Here is an 18,503-nt window from a genome sequence, read left to right as displayed (position 1 = left end):
CTAAAGACACACATATAAAATGCATTAGGGTCTATATTAGCATACATACTACATATCTGATGTATAGTATGTGACTTGATTTCAATGTAATTTAATTAAATGTTTACTAAACTGGAACATTTTCTTCCTTCTTTTCACTTTTTGCAATGCTAGAGGTGAAACTCAGGGCCTTGTGAATGCTAGTAATTGGTCTCTCACTGAGCTAGACCCTCATGCTCTGTATATCTGAAGGGCATGGAATATTAGACAATGTTTCTCAACAGTTAAATTACTGGGAGTTGGCTGGTTTGCTGGACAGAAGGCCTGTTTGCTACCTGCAAGACAGTTCAAGGAAGGGTCATTGCCGCACTCAGTGCCACTATTTTAAAACCCTAATGACCCTGGAAGTTAGCCACCGACTGCGACACAAAGAAGGGGAACTGTTGGCTGTGCTTGCTTATCTCCAGTCCTTACACTGCAGCCAATCAAAGGCAGAATAAGCCTTTTATACCCAGATCACGTAGCTAGTGTTGGACTGACTGAAAGATGTTTTCTAAAATGTAGATGTCATCTTAGTGAATGCACAATATTCACCTTTTCTTTTAGGAGAACCACAATTTACAAACACACACACACGGAGAGAGAATTTTTAGTGTGGTAATGTTGCACAAACTTTTCCCATGTGATCGTCATGACAAGGCTTTTATATACCATGTCGTACATCAAGAACACCGCTAAGCTCCTATCAGAACCACGAGCTACCATATTGACTGGGTAATCAAACATTTCCAGGAAAAGGTGGCAATTTCACCCTGTGGCCTTTCACTAAGGATCAGATGCTGTATTACAGTTACAGCCACAGACCAAAGTGGCGTCCTGGAAAAGGCAGCCGAGATTTGTAGAGTTATGCATGCTTTTTCCACTCAGTTTTAACAGAAGAAAAGTGACAATTGGCTTCACTGTCTGTCATAAAATATGATAACATGAGGCATGCCCTGATTGAGGCAGCCACCTCAGGGAACCACAGAGATCTGTTTAAGATGATACGAATGCCCCAAAGGGTGCTTGTTTATTTTTATGTGTTTCTTTTTCCATTTTTATTGTTTTCCGATGACTCTGCATGTATAATAACATTTTAAGAAGTATTTCTCTCCTAAAATATGTAAAAAAATAATAATAGATTTGTGGGTCCCTTTCAACTCTGTGTGTGAACATCAGTAAAATGCACTCACACTTAGTCTTGAGGGAGCCCCAACTTGAAGCCGCACTCCAGAACCTGACTCCCAGTGGACTTGAAATCCAGGCTACCAGCGTGTGTGGGTTTAGATCTGCACAGTCCACAGTGGTTTGTTCCAGTATTGAATGCCTTGCTTTCCTCCAGGGCCCAGTAATCAGTCAGAGTGGAGAGCAGGTTTCATAGTGGGCATTTCCCATGCTCCTGTGTTTAAAATTCAGGGGCAAATTGATATTTTAATGGCACATGGATTCCAGAAACTGGAGATATAAAGCATTCATTTTCCCCCAGCCTGAAGGTTTCTATCGGAAGCTCCTATATTCCACGAAAATATTGCTGCTTGGCCCACGAAGCCTGATGATTTCAGGAGGGAATAGGTGTTCCTGGCCTCTCTGCTGTAAATGCATCAGGACCACACCTTGAACTCGACAATGTCTTCCACTTCACAAGTGTCCTGGTGCTATAACTCTCTAACTCCCTGGGAACACGGGGGTCAGGTTTCCTCCCAGGCAACACCTTCCTTACAGACTCCCAGAATGCACATGGGGAGAGTGTGGAATGAGCTATTCCCCAACCCTAAGCATTAAAGCCAGCGCGAGACTCTCGGGGCTTAGGCAGAGCTCGGAGAGCTATGCCCCGGCATTCCTGTCAAACCAGACAGTCATCAGCTAATCTCTGTAAATGACTACAATTTTGGCAGGTGTCAGCTCGTACCAAAACAGCTCGCGCATTAGAACTTTTTTTAAACCATCGAGTAATGGAGGGAGAGAAACAAAAATAAATAATGTCACATGTGTTGGCCACACAGTGGCTTGCCCCAAATGGCTTATTCTTGTTTGGGTTCTCAGTGACCAGGTCCCCAAGTTTTTGTTTGTTTGGTTGGATGGTTGGTTTTGTTGTTGTTTGTTTTTGTAGGGGTTTCTTGTTTGTTTGTTTGTTCTTATATTTTGAGACAGGGTTTCTCTGTGGTTTTGGAGCCTGTCCTGGAACTAGCTCTTGTAGACCAGGCTGGTCTTGAACTCACAGAGATCTGCCTGCCTCTGCCTCTCAAGTGCTGAGATTAAAAGTGTGTGCCACCACTGCCCGGCCTCGTCCCCAAATTTATAGAAGCAGGTCCTCCAATAGCCACCTATCAAGGGCTGGCCAGAGACACCAGCACACCAAGTGCTCTGAATTCACAATCATACACACACACACACACACACACACACACACACAAAACCTTCACAGGTTCTTCAAAGCAAGCCACTGGGTGCCTTCAGAATGTGAAGTCGGGACACGGACAAACCCTGTTGGAAGCCCTGTTGGGCCACATTCTTTCTTAGGCAGTACAGCTCTCCCGAGTCATGTTTCCCCCATTCTTAGTCCTCGACTGGCATGAGACCGACCTTGGTAGGCACACCAAGGGGCCATGCCACGCTTTAAGGGCTTTAGAGCCGGGACTGTTTCCCAGCGAGAGAGCCTGAGGCGTTTCAGTGTGGTGAGGAGTGGGACTCTGTCACAACCAAAGAGGGGGGAAGAGCCAGAGAAGGCTGCACACCAGACGGCTTGTGCTATGGCGGACTGAAGTAGAAGGTTCTAGAAAAAGAAGTTTTTGTACTGCTGGTAAAAAGATGAAGGAAGCAGTCAGGGACTTGGCCTCTTTTGTCCACAGAGCTTAAAATACTCGGCCTCTGAGAGGCCTCTCACATGTACGCTGTCTGAGCCTGCGTGACTCAGGGTGTTTGTGTCTGAGGCGAGTGTTGAGAGCTGCCTCTCTGAGTGACAGTCCAGATTTGCCTCGGTGATACGTGGAAGGAGGGAACGCTGCATGTGAACTACACAAATATTATGCTTGAGCATTTTCCTCCGTTTGGAGCCAAACAGGTCTTGTTAGTGATAAAAATCACTGCAATATAGTAGGCCCTTTTTCTGGCCTGGAATTTGAGACTCTGTCGGCGGTGCCAAGGGGGCCCGCAGCAGGAAGAGACGGCAAGCCGCGGGGATTTGAAACCATAACACAACTTCTACAACTTAATTTTATAATTGTAGCAATTGGGAACTGGGGGGCAGGGAGGGTACCGTTCATAGCCTTGCTCCTACCCTGTGCTGGGGGAATGCTGTCCAGGGTCCTCTGTCGAGCTTCCGGTTGGGATGGGTACCAGAAGCAGCCTTTTCTATGGGAAGAAGTCAGTGGCTTCTCCTGTCTTGCCCTGAGGCTGTGTGACCACTGGCTGGGAGAGCTGCGGCACAGTCAAATAAACCTTCAGGGTGAGCTGGCCTCCTTAAAGAGCAATGGCTCTCCCAAGTAGTCTGTGGCTGTGTTCGTTCCTGTGTGGGAGGCCGGACTCGGTTATAATCTCTAGTTTAATAACAGTTTAGAAGGGATGAGGGAAACCTGGAGGCCCAGCCCTCCCTGCTGGACCATGTGAATGCCCCTGCTTGCTAGGTGCTAGGTGCTTGCATGGTGCTAGGGACACCTACTGCCCATACAGCCAGTCCCCCCCCCCACTCCACTTTCACTCTCTGGCCCCTGGGAAGCTCTGCAGGCCAACTGGCCACACCCTCTGGGCTCCCGAGGGCGGGCCTACCAGGAATATCAAAACAGACCTAGGCTGCACCTTTCTGCCTCTTCCCTCTTAGGGATGTGTCCAGGGAGTGGGCTTCAGAGAAGAAAGGATGCTTCAGGGAGCCTGTATGAAGGAGGAAGGGCCTGGGACAGGGCTGCCCTGTGCCTACCTGCCTGTAACAGGAAATCTCCCCCCTAGGCTGTGGGTTTGCAGCTGCACCCAATTTCCTGTTGAAGGGGCATGCTGCTGAGCTCCACAGCCCACTCTGGTACCGCTCAGACCTGCTTCTGGTCGGGTTTGCCAGACATCAGGGCATTCATGACCCCAGGGAAGGCCACCTTTCTTGGCTGCCATGGCTCAGCCCTCAGCCTGTGGCCAACAGCCAACAAGCAACCGGCTTCTTTCCCAGGCCGCTCTAATCAGTTCCACTCCCTAGTATCTCTCTTTCTGCCCACCTGGGATGCAGGCTGAGCGCTGGGTGCATGCCGAGTCCCAGACTAAGGGAACGCCCAGGGGCCAGTGTGATGAAGGATGGCCCTGGGCCCCCAGCCCAAGTCGCAATTCCAACAAGCTCACCTTGGGGGCGAAGGGAGGGGGGAAGATAAGAAAAGACCCCCTCCACAATGCGTTTTCTGATCTCTTCCCTCCCTCCCTCCTTCCCTACCTCCCTTCCCTCCTCCTCCCTTCCCCTCCCGGTCCCTACACTAGGACATCGGCAGAAACTAGATGAGACCAAGCCCGGGAGTTTGTCCTTTTCCGAGAGGCTCAGTGAACTGGAGCAGCTGCGGCGCACGGCCATGAGGGTCAGCCCGCACCACCCAGCCCCCACGCCCAACCCTCGGGCCTCCTTGAACCACTCCACTGCCTTTAACCCGCAGCCTCAGAGTCAGATGCAGGGTAAGTACCCCGTGGAGCCCACTGCCCTTGGTCCTTGCTGAAGTCCTGGGCTCAGAGCCCACCCAGGCTGCCAGGGCTTCCCCTGGGCGCTCCAAGGGCACTCCTGAAAGCCACGGCCTCCAGTGGGAGCTTATTAGAAAAGCGGAGTCTCGGTGTTTCGCCTGTTGAGTTTCTCTCGACTGAGAAGTTTCTCTCTTGACTGAATGGCTATGGACATTCATCATGTATGTTAGTGGATGTACACATGGCTATGGACATCATGTATGTTAGTGGATATACACATGGCTATGGATATCCATGTATGTTAGTAGATATACACATGGCTATGGACATCCATGTATGTTAGTGGATATACACATGGCTATGGACATCCATCATGTGTGTTAGTGGATGTACACATGCATCCCTTGGTACCTGTGGAGTATCAGTTCCAGGGACCCAAATCCACAGTGCCCCGGCACTTACATCATAGGTCCTAGCACAGTGTGCATCCCTCATTGCTGCTGGCATCCGGTACACTGTCGATACAATACTACAGAAACAACAGTTAACAACCGCTAAATTCTGCATTTAGGGTTTCATAACAAAAATTTATTTTCGGCATGTGTACATTTTAGAAAACTATTGTCAGCCCACCATTGCTTCAGTCTTTAGCTAGAGAGCCTGCAGATACAAAGAGCTGCCTGTGTATATGTATATAAGCAGATGAGGGTTTTAAGTTATGTTGTTTTCTTACCTACCCATTAGTATTGAAGCCATACACTTTTGTATGTATGTGTGTATGTGTGTATGTATGTATGTATAAATGCACACATATATACATCTAGAAAGGTGAAAGTGAGGAGTTCTCCAGTTCTTGTTGTCTTCTGATCATATGTGGAGTTCGCATCTAATATTTGTTCTTTGCACACTATAAAGAACAGGAGGCATGCTTGCATGTGACTGTATCCAGCACAGTATTTTCAGATCAGGGCTGTGAGTTCCTTTCACTCCATGGGGCAGTCACCAACTGCAAAAGCACTGTAAGCAGCAAAAACTGCACAGACCTGTAAGATGCAATAGCTGCATAGGCCCTCTGTGCCAAGTTAGATAGCACTCACGGTGCATTTACGCAGTAGGGCCGCTGACGCTGGTGGCTGTTTGCTCAGAGATACCATTCTAATATCTGAGCGGTGCTCTTCCTGTGCCAGGATATGATGTGCTTGCAGTAACACTCCTTCTGCAGAGATGCAGGCTCATTCGCCCCAAAGGAAAGGATGCGGCCAATCTGCAGAAAGGGACCAAGGGCTGGCATCAGGTGTGGGGCACCACTTCTCACAGAAAAGCAAAGATTAGCTTCCCCTGTGCTCCACATGGGGCACACAGGCAATCTCTATGTGAGAGAAAGGGCTTCGGAGCAAATTGCTCTCTGAGAAGAAACACATGCAGGCCTCACAAGAGCTCACGCTCTCCAGAGTGTAAAATAGAGTCTATGCCCCAGAACTTGGGAGGTGTAGGCAGCAGGGTCATGAGTTCAAGGCTGGCCTTGGCTACCTAGCTAACTTGAGGCCGCCCTGAGCTGCATCCGATGTGGCCAACATCACCCCATCGTGTGTCTCTCCTCTGCGTGAGTGGAACAAAGAGTTAGGCTGTCTTTAGGGTGTGTAGGCCCCACAAAATCCTTCGTTTCTTTTGCTTAATGACTAATCACTCAAAACATTGACACTAACTTCCCAGAGAGCCCACAGTGTAGTTGTATGGTGACATTTTAGGGTCATAGACGGTATTGGGGACAAGGAAAATGAAATTTTCCAGGAGATTCTTCTGTCTTGTGTTTGCAATCATTTGGCTCCACGTGTCTTTTCTGGGAGTCCATGTGTGAAAACCGAGGCGAGGGCTCTGTTCTCGTGGCCTCTGGTGGCTGTACTCACCACTTGTGGCTGGGAATGAGATTGGCCTTTTGCATGCAGAAAGCCAAACCCAAACAAGAACGGGTTTTTAAAGCCAATGCAAAAACGTGGGAACAAATTCAAAGTGTCGCCTTGGCTGGCTCGGTGAACCTGACCCACTTTCACTGTCTTATATGCCATTCCCTAGCAAAAGCGGAGGGTGGTTGGTGCTCAGGAGTGTCCTGAGCCTTTGGAGCGGCCCACTCAGGCACGGGAGACATCGCCATGGGTAGGTGGTCCGTGTCTGTGGCTCTCTACATTGTAACTTGATCTCAGAGTGTTCTAGGGGCCTGACTGCTACTCTCAGAAGATGTGTTGACTGTATTTTGGGTTTTTTCCCCCTGCAGTATGTGAATTTGATATGCAGGGATTACTCGCTCCATGACAGACACAGTTTCAGACCTGTGTTCACGATATAGCATGTAAAACCCTTCCCTGTGTTCTCTCCACCACCACGCCCACCGTCTGTTTCTCTCCCCCTCCTTCCTTTTTCTCCTTCCTCTCCTCTCTCTTTTTCCCTACAAGAAAATACTATTTTATACAAGTCTAGTTTTGTGTAGACCCTTAAATGGTTCCCCCATCCCCTGAAATCCAAACATTAACAGGGATAATGTAACAGACCAGTCCTTCACTTTACTCCTGACATTAAAGACAGTTAATGCCCAGGTTTAGCCCCAGGGCACCCATGTCTACCTGAGCCACACAGCACGATTCATGGCGCTCTGAGATGGCCATCACAATTTTAAGGAAATGGTCCCAGAAGTGCTCAGGGCTGAGGAGCACCATACAGACACAGGGATGATTTCCAGCTTCACAGAGATGCCGGTGACTGCCAGAGGTCTATGGAGAGGTGGGGGACTGCCAGGCCGGAGCCACCCCACCCCACCCCTCTGCTCGGCCAGCAGAGGATTGTGGGTATGGAATATCACCCTTCCTTACCTTACCCAGTAGACACCTCCAGTGACGTGCTGTGGGATGCGGATGGACGGAGGGGGAGGGGGGGAGAAGGTTGCCATGCCACCCAACCACTGTTTGTTTGTTGTGGTTTTAATTTTAAAAGAGCTGAGGTTAATCTCAGCTTCCTATCTGGGCAGGCCTAAAAGTGGAACAGAAAGCCATTTTGTCACGGCTTACATTTTGTCGCGGTTTGCACAAGTCAGGACACCATCGCAAATGCCTCCCGCCAGCTTTCAGGCCTTTGCTATGGTCCTTTGGTCCTTTTACAGCAGGGGAGGGGACAGATTAGAGTTCTGGGGTAATGCTGCCTGCGCCCTCAGACCTCCCACCCAGAGATGACTCTGGGCAACCCGGTGAGTCATGTGGAGTCTCAGATTCTGGTTTAGAAGGTGGCATGGCTTCTGCCTTTCCCTGGAGATGAGGATGACGTGTAAAGATACTGACACAGAAACCCCCAAACCAGAGACATTATCAGACCAGCAAGCTAAGCCTCTTGCTATAAAGTCTAACTTTCCTTGGCTTCACTGCGATGTCTGGGCACAGCTCAGATTTCCCCGTCTGCACGTCCTTTTCTTCCAGCCACCCTGTGGGGTGGTATAGAAACAGAAATGCAGAACTCTCAGCTCAGAGGTTAAACATTTCCTACCCGTCCAGCATCGTAAGTGGTGGACTCAAATCCAGACCTTTTTGAAGGTGCATGCGGTAAGGTGGTGGGGAAAGATGAGCCCGTGCACCCGGCTCGGAGACTGGTGTGCTACAGGGCTGGCAGGCGTCGTGAGGTGCTGGGCTAGCCACCCCGTAGGACACCCAGATGAAGGCATTGCACTGTAATTAGATGTTGCGGCTGATGCTGGCATCATCGGGCCTATGTTGGGTGCCTTACTGTGTCATCTTCTGGAAGCACTTTATCTTTAAAAATGGTGAGAAAGGAAAGCCAATTGGAAAACTGGACTTCTGAGCATATCCGAAAGGGAATGTTTGGGCAGGAGCTGGGCTTGCCATCCTCTCCTCCTGGTCTCTCGTCTCTTGAGCATGAGATGGTTAAAACAGTCTGTCACCTCAAGGATAGGCACAGGTGCAGCACCAAGGTCCCTAAAACAATGCAGTGTGCATGACCTTGATGTGTTATGTATTGACCTTGCCCCAAATACTTAATCAGCCCTTCAGAGAATCACTTACCACTTAAACTGACACCACCTTTGTAATCCAAAACCATGGTTTAATAGGACCTGGTTTCCAAATCGGTTCACGAGCGACACTCAGAGAGGTCCACCCATGTTCTCAAGATCCTCCTAGTCCCTTGAGGACACCTTTTCTGATTACAAGGGAAAATAATTTACTGTGGGTCTCGGTCTCAGTGATCAAATATTCCTTCCCAGGTCTGCCGAGGTTTTGAAGTTCTCCCTTATTTTAATGAATCTGGAGGCTGCGCACAGGTGCACTAAACGGTGTCCTTGGGACGTTACAAAGTGGTCATCTGTGCACTTACTGAATAGGGCTGTTAAAATGCAGAGGCTTTGAAAGGCGCACGTTCTCAACTGCTAGGAAGGAGGCGCACCGCCACAAACCGGCACAGCCTGGTGACTGCAGACGCCCTAGAACCGTGAGCAAGAAGTTTAACCTCTTAAAGTCTCCATTTTCTTCCTTGCAAAACGAGAATGGGAGATGTTTTTGTCGGTCTTGAGGACACAGAAACACCAGGCGCGGAATGCCATCCCTGACTGATCACTGTTGCAGTCTGCGTCAACAGTAGCAGCTCTGCTGGTCTTCTGTGCTGACACAGACCTGGGCCACAGATTTAGTGACTTTAAACAATGAGAATTTATTCTCTCAAGACTGGAGGCTACATGTTCTAACATTAAGGCAGCAAGTGACGGCCCTTCCTCTGAAGGTCCAAGAGAAGGCTCTTTCTGTCTCCTCTAGTTCTTGCCAGTTCCAGGCACTCTTGGCTCATGGCTGCATCTCTCCCCTCTGTTTTTCTCTTTACCTGAGCTTCTCTGTTCTGTCTTTCCTTCTGCTTCTTCCTTCTTTTTTAAATAATTTATTTATTTTTTTATTTTATGTGCATTGGTGTTTTGTCTGCACGTAGGTCTGTGTGGGCATGTCTGATCCCCTGGTACAGGAGGTACAAACAGTTGTCAGCTGCCATATGGGGGCTGGGAATTGAACCCTGGTCCTCTGGAAGAACAGCCAGTGCTCATAACTCCTCAGACCCTCTCCCTTTGCTTCTTAAAAGGTCAGACATCATTGGATTTAAACCCAAGTCGTTCATGAAAGCATCAAGGTCCTTCACTTAGTTACATATGTAAGAGACCACTCCTTTCCATATAAGATTCTAGTCATGATCTAGAGGTTAGAATATATCCCTGTCTTTTCTGATGCCACCATTAGATCAACACTAAAATATAGATATTATCAGAACATTAATCAGTGTATTTTGATCAGTTCAATAGGAATTTCCCTATTCATTCCCCAGAGCAGACCTGGTATCCAGGTAAATATGAGCTCACGCCTGTGTGTCCCAGTCACGTCATCTGGACACTGGCATCTCAGCCCTTCATTTGCTGGAGCCCAGTGCCATGATTCTTTCAGCTCCCAGGCAGGAGAGTATAGTTTCTTATTTCTAGATAAGATCAGCTATTTCCCAGTGCTTTCTAGGGCACCTATACAGATGGAGCCAAAGGCTCAACTGTGGTGGAGAAGGGGGGCCTTTTCCAATATGTGGGGTTCAAAGCCAGATCAAAATATAGGAGACAGGGGTCCTCCTACTCTAGACTCCAAAATCCAGTGATCACAGAGACAGCAGTGAGCAGAGAAATGAAAATGCCAGGAAGACCAACGGCAGCCAGTTGGGATGGGCTCAAGAATTTGACCTCTAGACAAAGCCATGCTGCATCAGGCATGTCCCTGTTGTTTTGAAGCAACAAGTGGCTTTAGCACTGGGTATTGTCAACTAGACACCCATTCCAAAGGGACGCTGAATTCCTTTGAATCTCTCATCACGCCAAGTCACAAATCACTTACAGGTAGCCTTTCAAGTTTGGGGGTTTAAGAAAGAATTTTTGACCATAGCTGTGAAGTCCTATGAAGTTTATCAGAAGTTTGGCCCAAGAGAACCTTGTAAAACTAAGATGAACCACAGCCTGGTCACCGAGGAGTTCTCCCAGTGGTGGCTTTGTCAGCACAGGTCTGCTCCGGTTTGGCTATTGTAGGTTTCTTCTTGACTCCGCAGGGCTTCATCAGTCTGCCTTGGCCTCTTTCCCTCTCAGGACAGCCATCCGAACTCCAGGGACCATGGACCAAGGCACAGGGTGTCGCTTGCCTTCTAGCCGACAACTGCCTAGTGCCTGGTGTCTACCCTGCTTCCACACTCTCTGGTCCCACAGAGACTTTTGATATTATTATTAAGCAGATGCCTGCTGAGCCACAGAACGGCTGATTGTTATGGAGATTAAAGGTAGGGATCACAGAAAGCCTGCAAATGCAGTCATCACTGACAAACCTTGCATCTCCCGTGATCTCTTCCTGGCAGGACATTTTCTGTGTCAATGCTAGTGATTTAGTTATGAGCCACAGTCAATAGGACAAACTAATAATGAGAAAAATAGAATAGGACTCACCCTAAAAACAAACACTGATCAGTCAGGTTTATGTTCCGCCTCTCTGTGCTGGCCTGGGAACAGAGCAAGAAAGAAGGGAGGTGGGGCCATGCTCCTTCCTTGTTCTATTGATTTCTGTTTCCAAGTGATGGAGGGTCTTTAGGCTGCCTTCCAGCCCATGTAGGCTCCTTTGAGCAGTGCTTACCATTTTAAAAGTAGAGGCATTTCAGGAGCAAACAGAACCATGGTTCAGGTGCTAGATCGAGCCACTAAGCCATTGGTGGGACAGGCTGGCCAGAGGGGACTTGTCTCTCTGACTCAGGTTGAAATCTTGCCGCCCTGGGCACCATTATTACTTGATATCACCCTCTGGTCGCACGCAAGGCGTAGAACCTTCCAGATGTATTTGCAAGACTTGAACTATCACTGTCCACTTCTGACCTCCGTGGATCATGACCTCACAGTTTTGGAAGGGTAGGTCTTCATTTTAAACAGAACTCGGGCTTTTCCTCTACGGGAATCATGCGGGTGGAAGGGGCGTGCCCATTCCACGTCATCCAACAGCTATGGGATGGCATGAGACCCAGTCATCCCTGGTTCCTTCCTGCCATCTTAGCTCTCTTACGCAGTCTGACACGTGTAGCACGAATTCTAGTTGATATTAATAATAAAAACCTGGAGTCAGGTATTGGAGGAAAGCTGAAAGATCAAAGAAGCAGAGCAGTCAGGCTACTGGAGAGCTCTTACCTCCCTCTATGAAATCTTCAGACTGAAAAGAGCACGAGCTCCCATCTCCTCCCACCTATACTCCTCTCTAGTGCTGGGATTAAAGGCGTGCACCACTGCTTCCCGGCCTCTATGGATAACTAGTGTGGCTGCTGGGATTAAAGATGTCACCTGGCCTGTATGGCTGACTTGTGTGGCTAACTTTGCCCTCTGATCTTCAGGCAAGCTTTATTTATTAAAACAAATAAAATATCACTATAGACTTGGGCCACTGAATTTGGGGTTCCAGAATTTAACACAGTTACGCTTATCAAGACTTGGGCAGCTGGTGACCAGCCAGTCCTGGGAGTGTGGCAGTGGATATGTTAGAATCGATCTGATCCTGGGATGAGGAGAGACCCCATTGGTGGAATAAAAGCCAAACTTCCCCAGGGAGGGAAGATGTATGAAGCACTGTTCTCGTGGGTGCAGTGGCTCACCCATTAGGGCAGTCTCCAGCTTCATCAGTTCTCAGCACCTACTTTGGCAGGAGTCTCCCACAGGGCTCTGCACATTCCCTGAGTCATTCCAAGGCCAGAGCCCAGGCTCAAAGCTAAACCGTGGCTGTTTCCCCTTCGCATGGTTTGAAGGGCTTCTTTAGTGGCTTTAAGAGAACATCTTGAGATAAAAAGGGAACAGGAGCTAACGAGACGGGGCGAGCTGCACTTCTCCGAGTTGCTGCTCCTCCAAGGGGAGAGAACACGGTTGCTTTATGAAGTCTCGCGGGACACCCGCAGTGCTGCGGCCACTCCCTCTCCATTAGCACGTCTCTCTGCACGTATCAGATGGCAAATTATAGAATGATAAAGTTATTAAAATATCTGTAAAAGCCAGCCCACACTCAAAGGCTTGACTCGGCTTTTCTGCCCACTAAGTGGCTTATTTAGACGTCTTGTCTCAAGGTCAGTTCCGCCCACTCCACACACCAACCCGGCTGCCCCAGTCTGAGGAGCCGCTGCTGTGGGGTTTCCAGCCAGGCTGCTCTCTTAAGAAGGAGCCCAGAGTGCTCAGACTTGATCCTGCTCCATTCCCACCCTCAACTTGAAAACTGCAGCGTAGGTTGGGGATTGCACCTGTGGGTTCTCAACTGCCAGAGCCGTTGAGCCAACAAAGACGATCACAAGGAAGGCGGCAGGAGAGCCATCACAGTTTATGCTGGTAGAGGAGACTAGAACGGGTGGTCTGGTTACTGCCCACCAACAACACTGTGGCACGGGTCGCAGACAGAGGAAACCTCATCCAGAGGTTCTCAACCTTCCAACACTGCAACCCTTTAATACAGTTCCTCGCGTTATAGGGACCCACCAACCATAACATCATTTTCATTGCTACCTCGTAACTGTAATTTTGTAACTGTCGCAAATCTGATATGCAGATGGTTTTAGGAGATGCCTGTGAAAGGGTCGCTCAACTCTCCAAAGGGGTCGAGACCCACATGTTGAGAACCATGAACCTAGAAGGTTCAATTTGGTTAGCTCCTTGTCTTGTCACCTGACACAGTTCTCTCTGTGTCCTCTCCCCTCCTCTCTCCGTGTGTACCTTTCCGGTAGGATGCATATGGGCAGGTATATGCACACGTGTGTGTATGAAAGTCAGAGGACAGCCTCAGGTGTCTGGAGGTCAGGGGATGGCCTCAGCGTTCATTCCTCAAATAACTGCCACATTTGCTTGAGACAGGATCTCTTATTAGCCTTGAGCTTTGCCAAGTAGGTTAGGCCAAAGGACCAGCAAACTTCAGAGATCTCCTCTCTCTACCTCCCATGTCACCCACAATGTCCCATGAAAGCACCATTGACATGACATTACAGTCCTGGGCCACCACACTCTGCTTCTTATATGGGTTCTGAGGGTCAACCTGGGACCTCAGTGAGGCAAACCCTTGGCTGACTGACCGTCTTCCTGCCCCTGGCACTGATTTTCGTAAGTGTCCTAGGCCTCTTCGTCATGCAAGTGAGTCACTGGTTGGTCCTAAACATTCTGTAATCCGGAATACAGTATCTTGAAGGAATTACAGTCACCCCTAACACTTTCAGGAAAACTGATTGAGATGTCCCAGGGCCCCCACCCTCCTGCCTCTAATTGACAGGGTTTTTTTGTGGGGAGGGGGGAGATGATACCTTTTGCTGTGTGATCAGGCTCCCAGAAGCTCTGAGGCACCATACGTTGTTGAATGAGAGAAGCCATTGCCCAGACATAGATCTGTCTAATTTAATATGATTTTCCATAAATTACAAAGCATGACTTTGAAATTGGATTTGTATAAAATTATGGGTAGCCAGTTCAGGTGGAAGCGGAAGGGAGCCTTGTTATTCCTGGGCCAGCATCTTTTCCGGACTTCCTATTTGATTCTTTCCCACCCTGGAGTGGGAGGACACCGTAGGGCAGCGGTTCTCAACCTTCCTGATGCTGTGGCCCTTTAACACAGTTCCTCATGTTGTGGTGACCCCCAACCATATAATTATTTCATTGCTGCTTCATAATGTATTTTTGTTGCTGTTATAAATAGTGCTATAAATATCCCCGTTTTCTGGTGGTCTTAGGTGAGCCCATAGGTTGAGAACCACTACTGTGGAGAACCTTTGTAGTGTGGTTCTTACTCTTAGACTCTCTCCCTGTCTACCCATGGCTTCCTCTGGAGAAGTTACCATTCTAGAGATGGCAAGGCAAAGCACCAAACCCTCTGTCCATCCATTGCATGGTCCAGCACAGAACCAGTCTTCATATCTAGTCTTCAGAGGGAACCCAGAACAAACAAGGGGCCTAGGGGAGCCTACGATATTAGAAAAGCCTAATTAATGCAGATCCATAATGCTTCGGGGTTCTGACCCCACGCTGTGCCCTTCCTAGTCATGTGACCCTGCAAGAAGCCCTTGAGTCCCTGTGCAACCGGCTCTCTTTGTAAAATGGCCTGCGCCTAGCCACTGACTTTGGATGCTCTTGAAGACTAAGTCAACACCCACAGAGCGTTGGATGCCCAGCACACGGCCCGACTGAGCCTTTCCTCTCATTCTTACACAAACCCTTCCCTAAGGCTGTGAAGCATTCTGGGATGCGCTGACCATGGCGCCCAGGAGATGCTCCCGTCTTTCCTGTAACTCTCATTACGACTCCAGCTCTCGCCCCTGGCTCTGCAGGCTCGTCTGGGGGTTCCACGTCAGTCCTGCCCTATGAGGCTCACGGCCACTCCGTGACAACGACCTCTTCCCCGTAGTCCTCAGAAGCAGTGGCAGCTTTGGCGAGAATAGAGGGGAATGTGATTTGAGCTTTGGTTCCTTGGATAAACTCAGATGGGACAATCCATAGTTACTATCCCACAAGGCCATACGAGAATATAAACTATCAAGGTTGAAAGGACTTTTAGACTTCTTTGCTTGGGGCCTCTTCCCCCCTACACCCACCCCCGCCACCCCTCTAAAGGCCCAGAGACTTTCTACTGTGGGCCCCATCTACAGCTGAGGTCTCCCAGCATGAGTCTGTCCTTTTGTATTTAAGCCTGTCCTATGGGAACAGCTCAGCCTTACTCAGCCTTACTCAGTCTTTTCCTGAAATGTGTTTTTGGCCTAGGGAGAGGATAGGATTTAGTTTCTTATGATCCTTTTTCTTCTTTTCTTAATGTTGAATTTTATTCTTAAAAAGGGACTTGACTGTATTTTTCTTATCTGAATAAGGGTACACAGCCTTTCTCTCCCTCCTCGGTGCAAACACATAGTACCAGCCCTACCGACAGCTGCAACAAGCTGACAGGTCACTTCCTGAACCCAGGGACCACGTGGGCAGTGGGCAGAGGCTGCCCCTCCCCCTTCCCTTTGCTTCCCTGTGTGTGAATGGACCAGCTCTTCCGTGCTTTTAATGCTTAACCATCTATGGAACGATTCCTTTGAACTCGGTTTCATCTCCCTGTGCAATTTTAAGTAACTACCTCCCTCTGCTGATTTTCCTCCCCCAAAAGCCCTGCCCTAAATTTAAGCCTGCTTGCCACTGTGGCCAAGGCTTTCAGGCCAAGAGGAGGACAGCAAACAGGTGTGTGGGGTAGCTGGGCCACAGCTGTGGGAGCGCCAGCCGCTCTGGCAGGCCCTGGGCTGGGAGGGGTAGGAGATGCCGAGTGACAGTCCCCTCAACCCAGTTCAGAATGTGGCTGCCAATCTCACGTCATTTACTCTCAGAAGACTGAGTAGCCATGAGAGGGAGTGACCTGAGACCTGGGTGTAGAGGCGTCCCTATGACAGCCAGATCTTTGCCCGTGAATTCAGAGTCAGGTCTTGAATGGCTAGATCAAAAGCTGCCCCGGAGTTTGTAAAGATGGGCCACCATCCTCCCTGAGATGCCAGAGAGCCCTGTCCTGCACTGAAGGGCGGCTTCTGGCCCCCTTCCTTAACTGAGAAAGATGAGGACTCCAGCATTCTGGCCCTCAAATGGTATTTACTTAATAGTTAACTGGCTTTTAAAAGGGAATGGGGACCCGACTCCCTTCCCTAATTAGCCCTGCAGGCCTGTCATCTCCACCTTCACCACCCACAGAGTGTGCTCTTGACAAGTCGTGACCGAACTCCCAGGGGACCTGCACTCTGGGCTTGCCTCTCCATGGTCTGAGAAACACAAGTCTCCGAAGAAGATAAGATTAGCTTAGTGAAGGGTGTGCTGGGAAATGCCAAGGATCCGTTCGGGCCCCTAGCATCCAGTGAACTTATCTCCCACCCATCGTGGCTGCACCTGATCTGAACAGACTGGTGGTGACTTTGAACTTGACAGTGACGATGAGTGTCACAGAATGGGGTGGCCAGCCTGTTCCTGAAATAGATGAGCAACGGGAGCCTGGGGCTGGGGGGTGGGGAGTAAAGTGACCTGCTCGGTGCACACACTCTTAGCCAAAGTGTTGGGCTTTCCTCCGCCTGCTCTCGGCTCCATGGCTGCAACACATTCCTAGTGTTTGGGAGTAACACAGGGAACTGTCCTGAGAAGTCCCTCCAAAACACCATTCAGGCAAACGAGGGGCTGTTGGGACAAGATAGGGCAAACCCCAGTGTGCCGGTACGCACAGCTCCACCCAGTTTCTCATCTTTATATTATATTTTAAAAAAAAAAAAAAAAAAGTCTCAAATAACCCAAACAGGCAGGGTCTGATCTGCAGACAGTCTGCAGGCACCTGCCCAAGAAGCTGCCGGTCGGCTGGTCCATCCTCCTCTGATTTATGTTGTGCGTGTTAAGCCTTAAATTGTTGAGTCTCTGGCTGGCTGCAGAGGCATTACTGGAGGGCTGGGGCACGCTTGCAGCTTCCATGGCTGGCTCTGGTGCTGGAGGTGTTGGCCACGGATCAAGTCCAATCTCACACCTGTCTAGGACAATGAGGGCCTTGTTAGACGCATCCCTGGCCCAGGCTGCTTATTTTTCATATTCAGAACTTGGAGGAGGGGTTGGTAGGAGGGGGAAGACTGGAGAAGCCAAGGCAAGACTTGGGAAATATTGAGGTCAGCTGACCCTTGGATTCTTTCCCACCCCGGGACTCTCCTCCCTGCCCACTCCTATCCCCTCCCCCACTTTGTAAATTTATCTTTATATTTAGAAACTAAAAAAATCATAATACCAACAGCAGCCCCCTTAGGAAAAACATTCTCTTGCATAAGGAGAGGCCTCTTAGACAATCGATTTCTAGCCATGGTGAGGACAGCAGGCAGTAGAGAGGCAGAATGAAGAGGGGGTATAACCTTTATCCCATCCACCCAGTGTGGGAACCTGAGCCCATCCCCCTCCTGGTGGCTGTGCCCCCCTGTCTCCTCCCTTTCCTCCTTTTCTCTGCTGGCACTAGTGAGGGAACAGAAACAGCAGGGGATCCTCCCCCCCATGTCTCATTTAGTGACTGAGGCACCCTCAAGGCCGATGGCTCTGAAGGCGCATTAGTCAGTTGGTGACAGACACATACTCGCAGGATTGTGCAGGGCACAGGCGCAAAACAAGGGTTCTGCAACTGTCCCCGGCATCCTATGATGCCAGAACATGGAAGCCATACAGGAATGCTGGGTGGTTCTCCCACTGGTAGCCACCATGCCTTGGGGACCCAGAGAGCTCACTAGTCTCCCAGCAACCTGCCCAGACTTAGGTACCTGTGGCCATCCTGTGAGAGCTACAAAGAACTCATTTACAACCAAAACCCATCTCTGAACTTCCTCCTTGGAGGCACCACAGGGGAATCCAAACACCGTTTAGTTCACTGGCGATGGAGGACTTAGAAGACTTGAAGTTTGGCCCATCCTTTTATTAGCACAAATCACTGTTGATGCAGCCATCCTTGTGTCTCCATAGACAGCCATCAGCACACATCCCCGGAGGGACAGCTTTTCAGCAGCAGCTGAACGGCCATAGTGTACAGGAACAATGAGGCCTCTGACCTCGGTGTGCATGCCACCCGCATGACTCAAGTGAAGAGCCTGTGGCTTCCTGTTGCCACCCTTGCATTCGGGGAGTCTCATTATAAACCCCTCTCGGTCCTGGGCCACTGACTGGGCCCACTTAGTCTGACCATGTAACCTTCAGAAGGTCATGGCTGAAGAAGCCATGACTGCCTTTTCGAGCCAATTGAAGGCCAAAGACTTGGCATCCA

General features: G+C 49.5%; 1 protein-coding gene across 3 annotated transcripts in view; it reads left to right on the top strand.

The window, feature by feature from the left end:
- Positions 1–18,503, top strand: part of Runx1 (RUNX family transcription factor 1) — a 216,465-nt gene that overhangs the window by 175,400 nt on the left and 22,562 nt on the right. The window contains exon 6 of one of the 3 annotated variants that reach the window (XM_050164795.1): positions 4,471–4,659. The exons of the other annotated variants lie outside the window; for them this stretch is intronic. Coding sequence (XP_050020752.1) covers positions 4,471–4,659 — 189 coding nt within the window. The remainder of the gene's footprint in view (positions 1–4,470; positions 4,660–18,503) is intronic. 3 annotated transcript variants of the gene reach the window in all.

Source organism: Alexandromys fortis, unplaced genomic scaffold (genome assembly GCF_014885135.2).
Source record: "Alexandromys fortis isolate MF-2015 unplaced genomic scaffold, M_Fortis_MF-2015_v1.1 scaffold_162, whole genome shotgun sequence".
Lineage (NCBI taxonomy): Eukaryota > Metazoa > Chordata > Mammalia > Rodentia > Cricetidae > Alexandromys > Alexandromys fortis.
The sequence above is the reverse complement of the archived record's forward strand: the minus strand, read 5'-3'. Positions and strand labels throughout refer to the sequence as shown.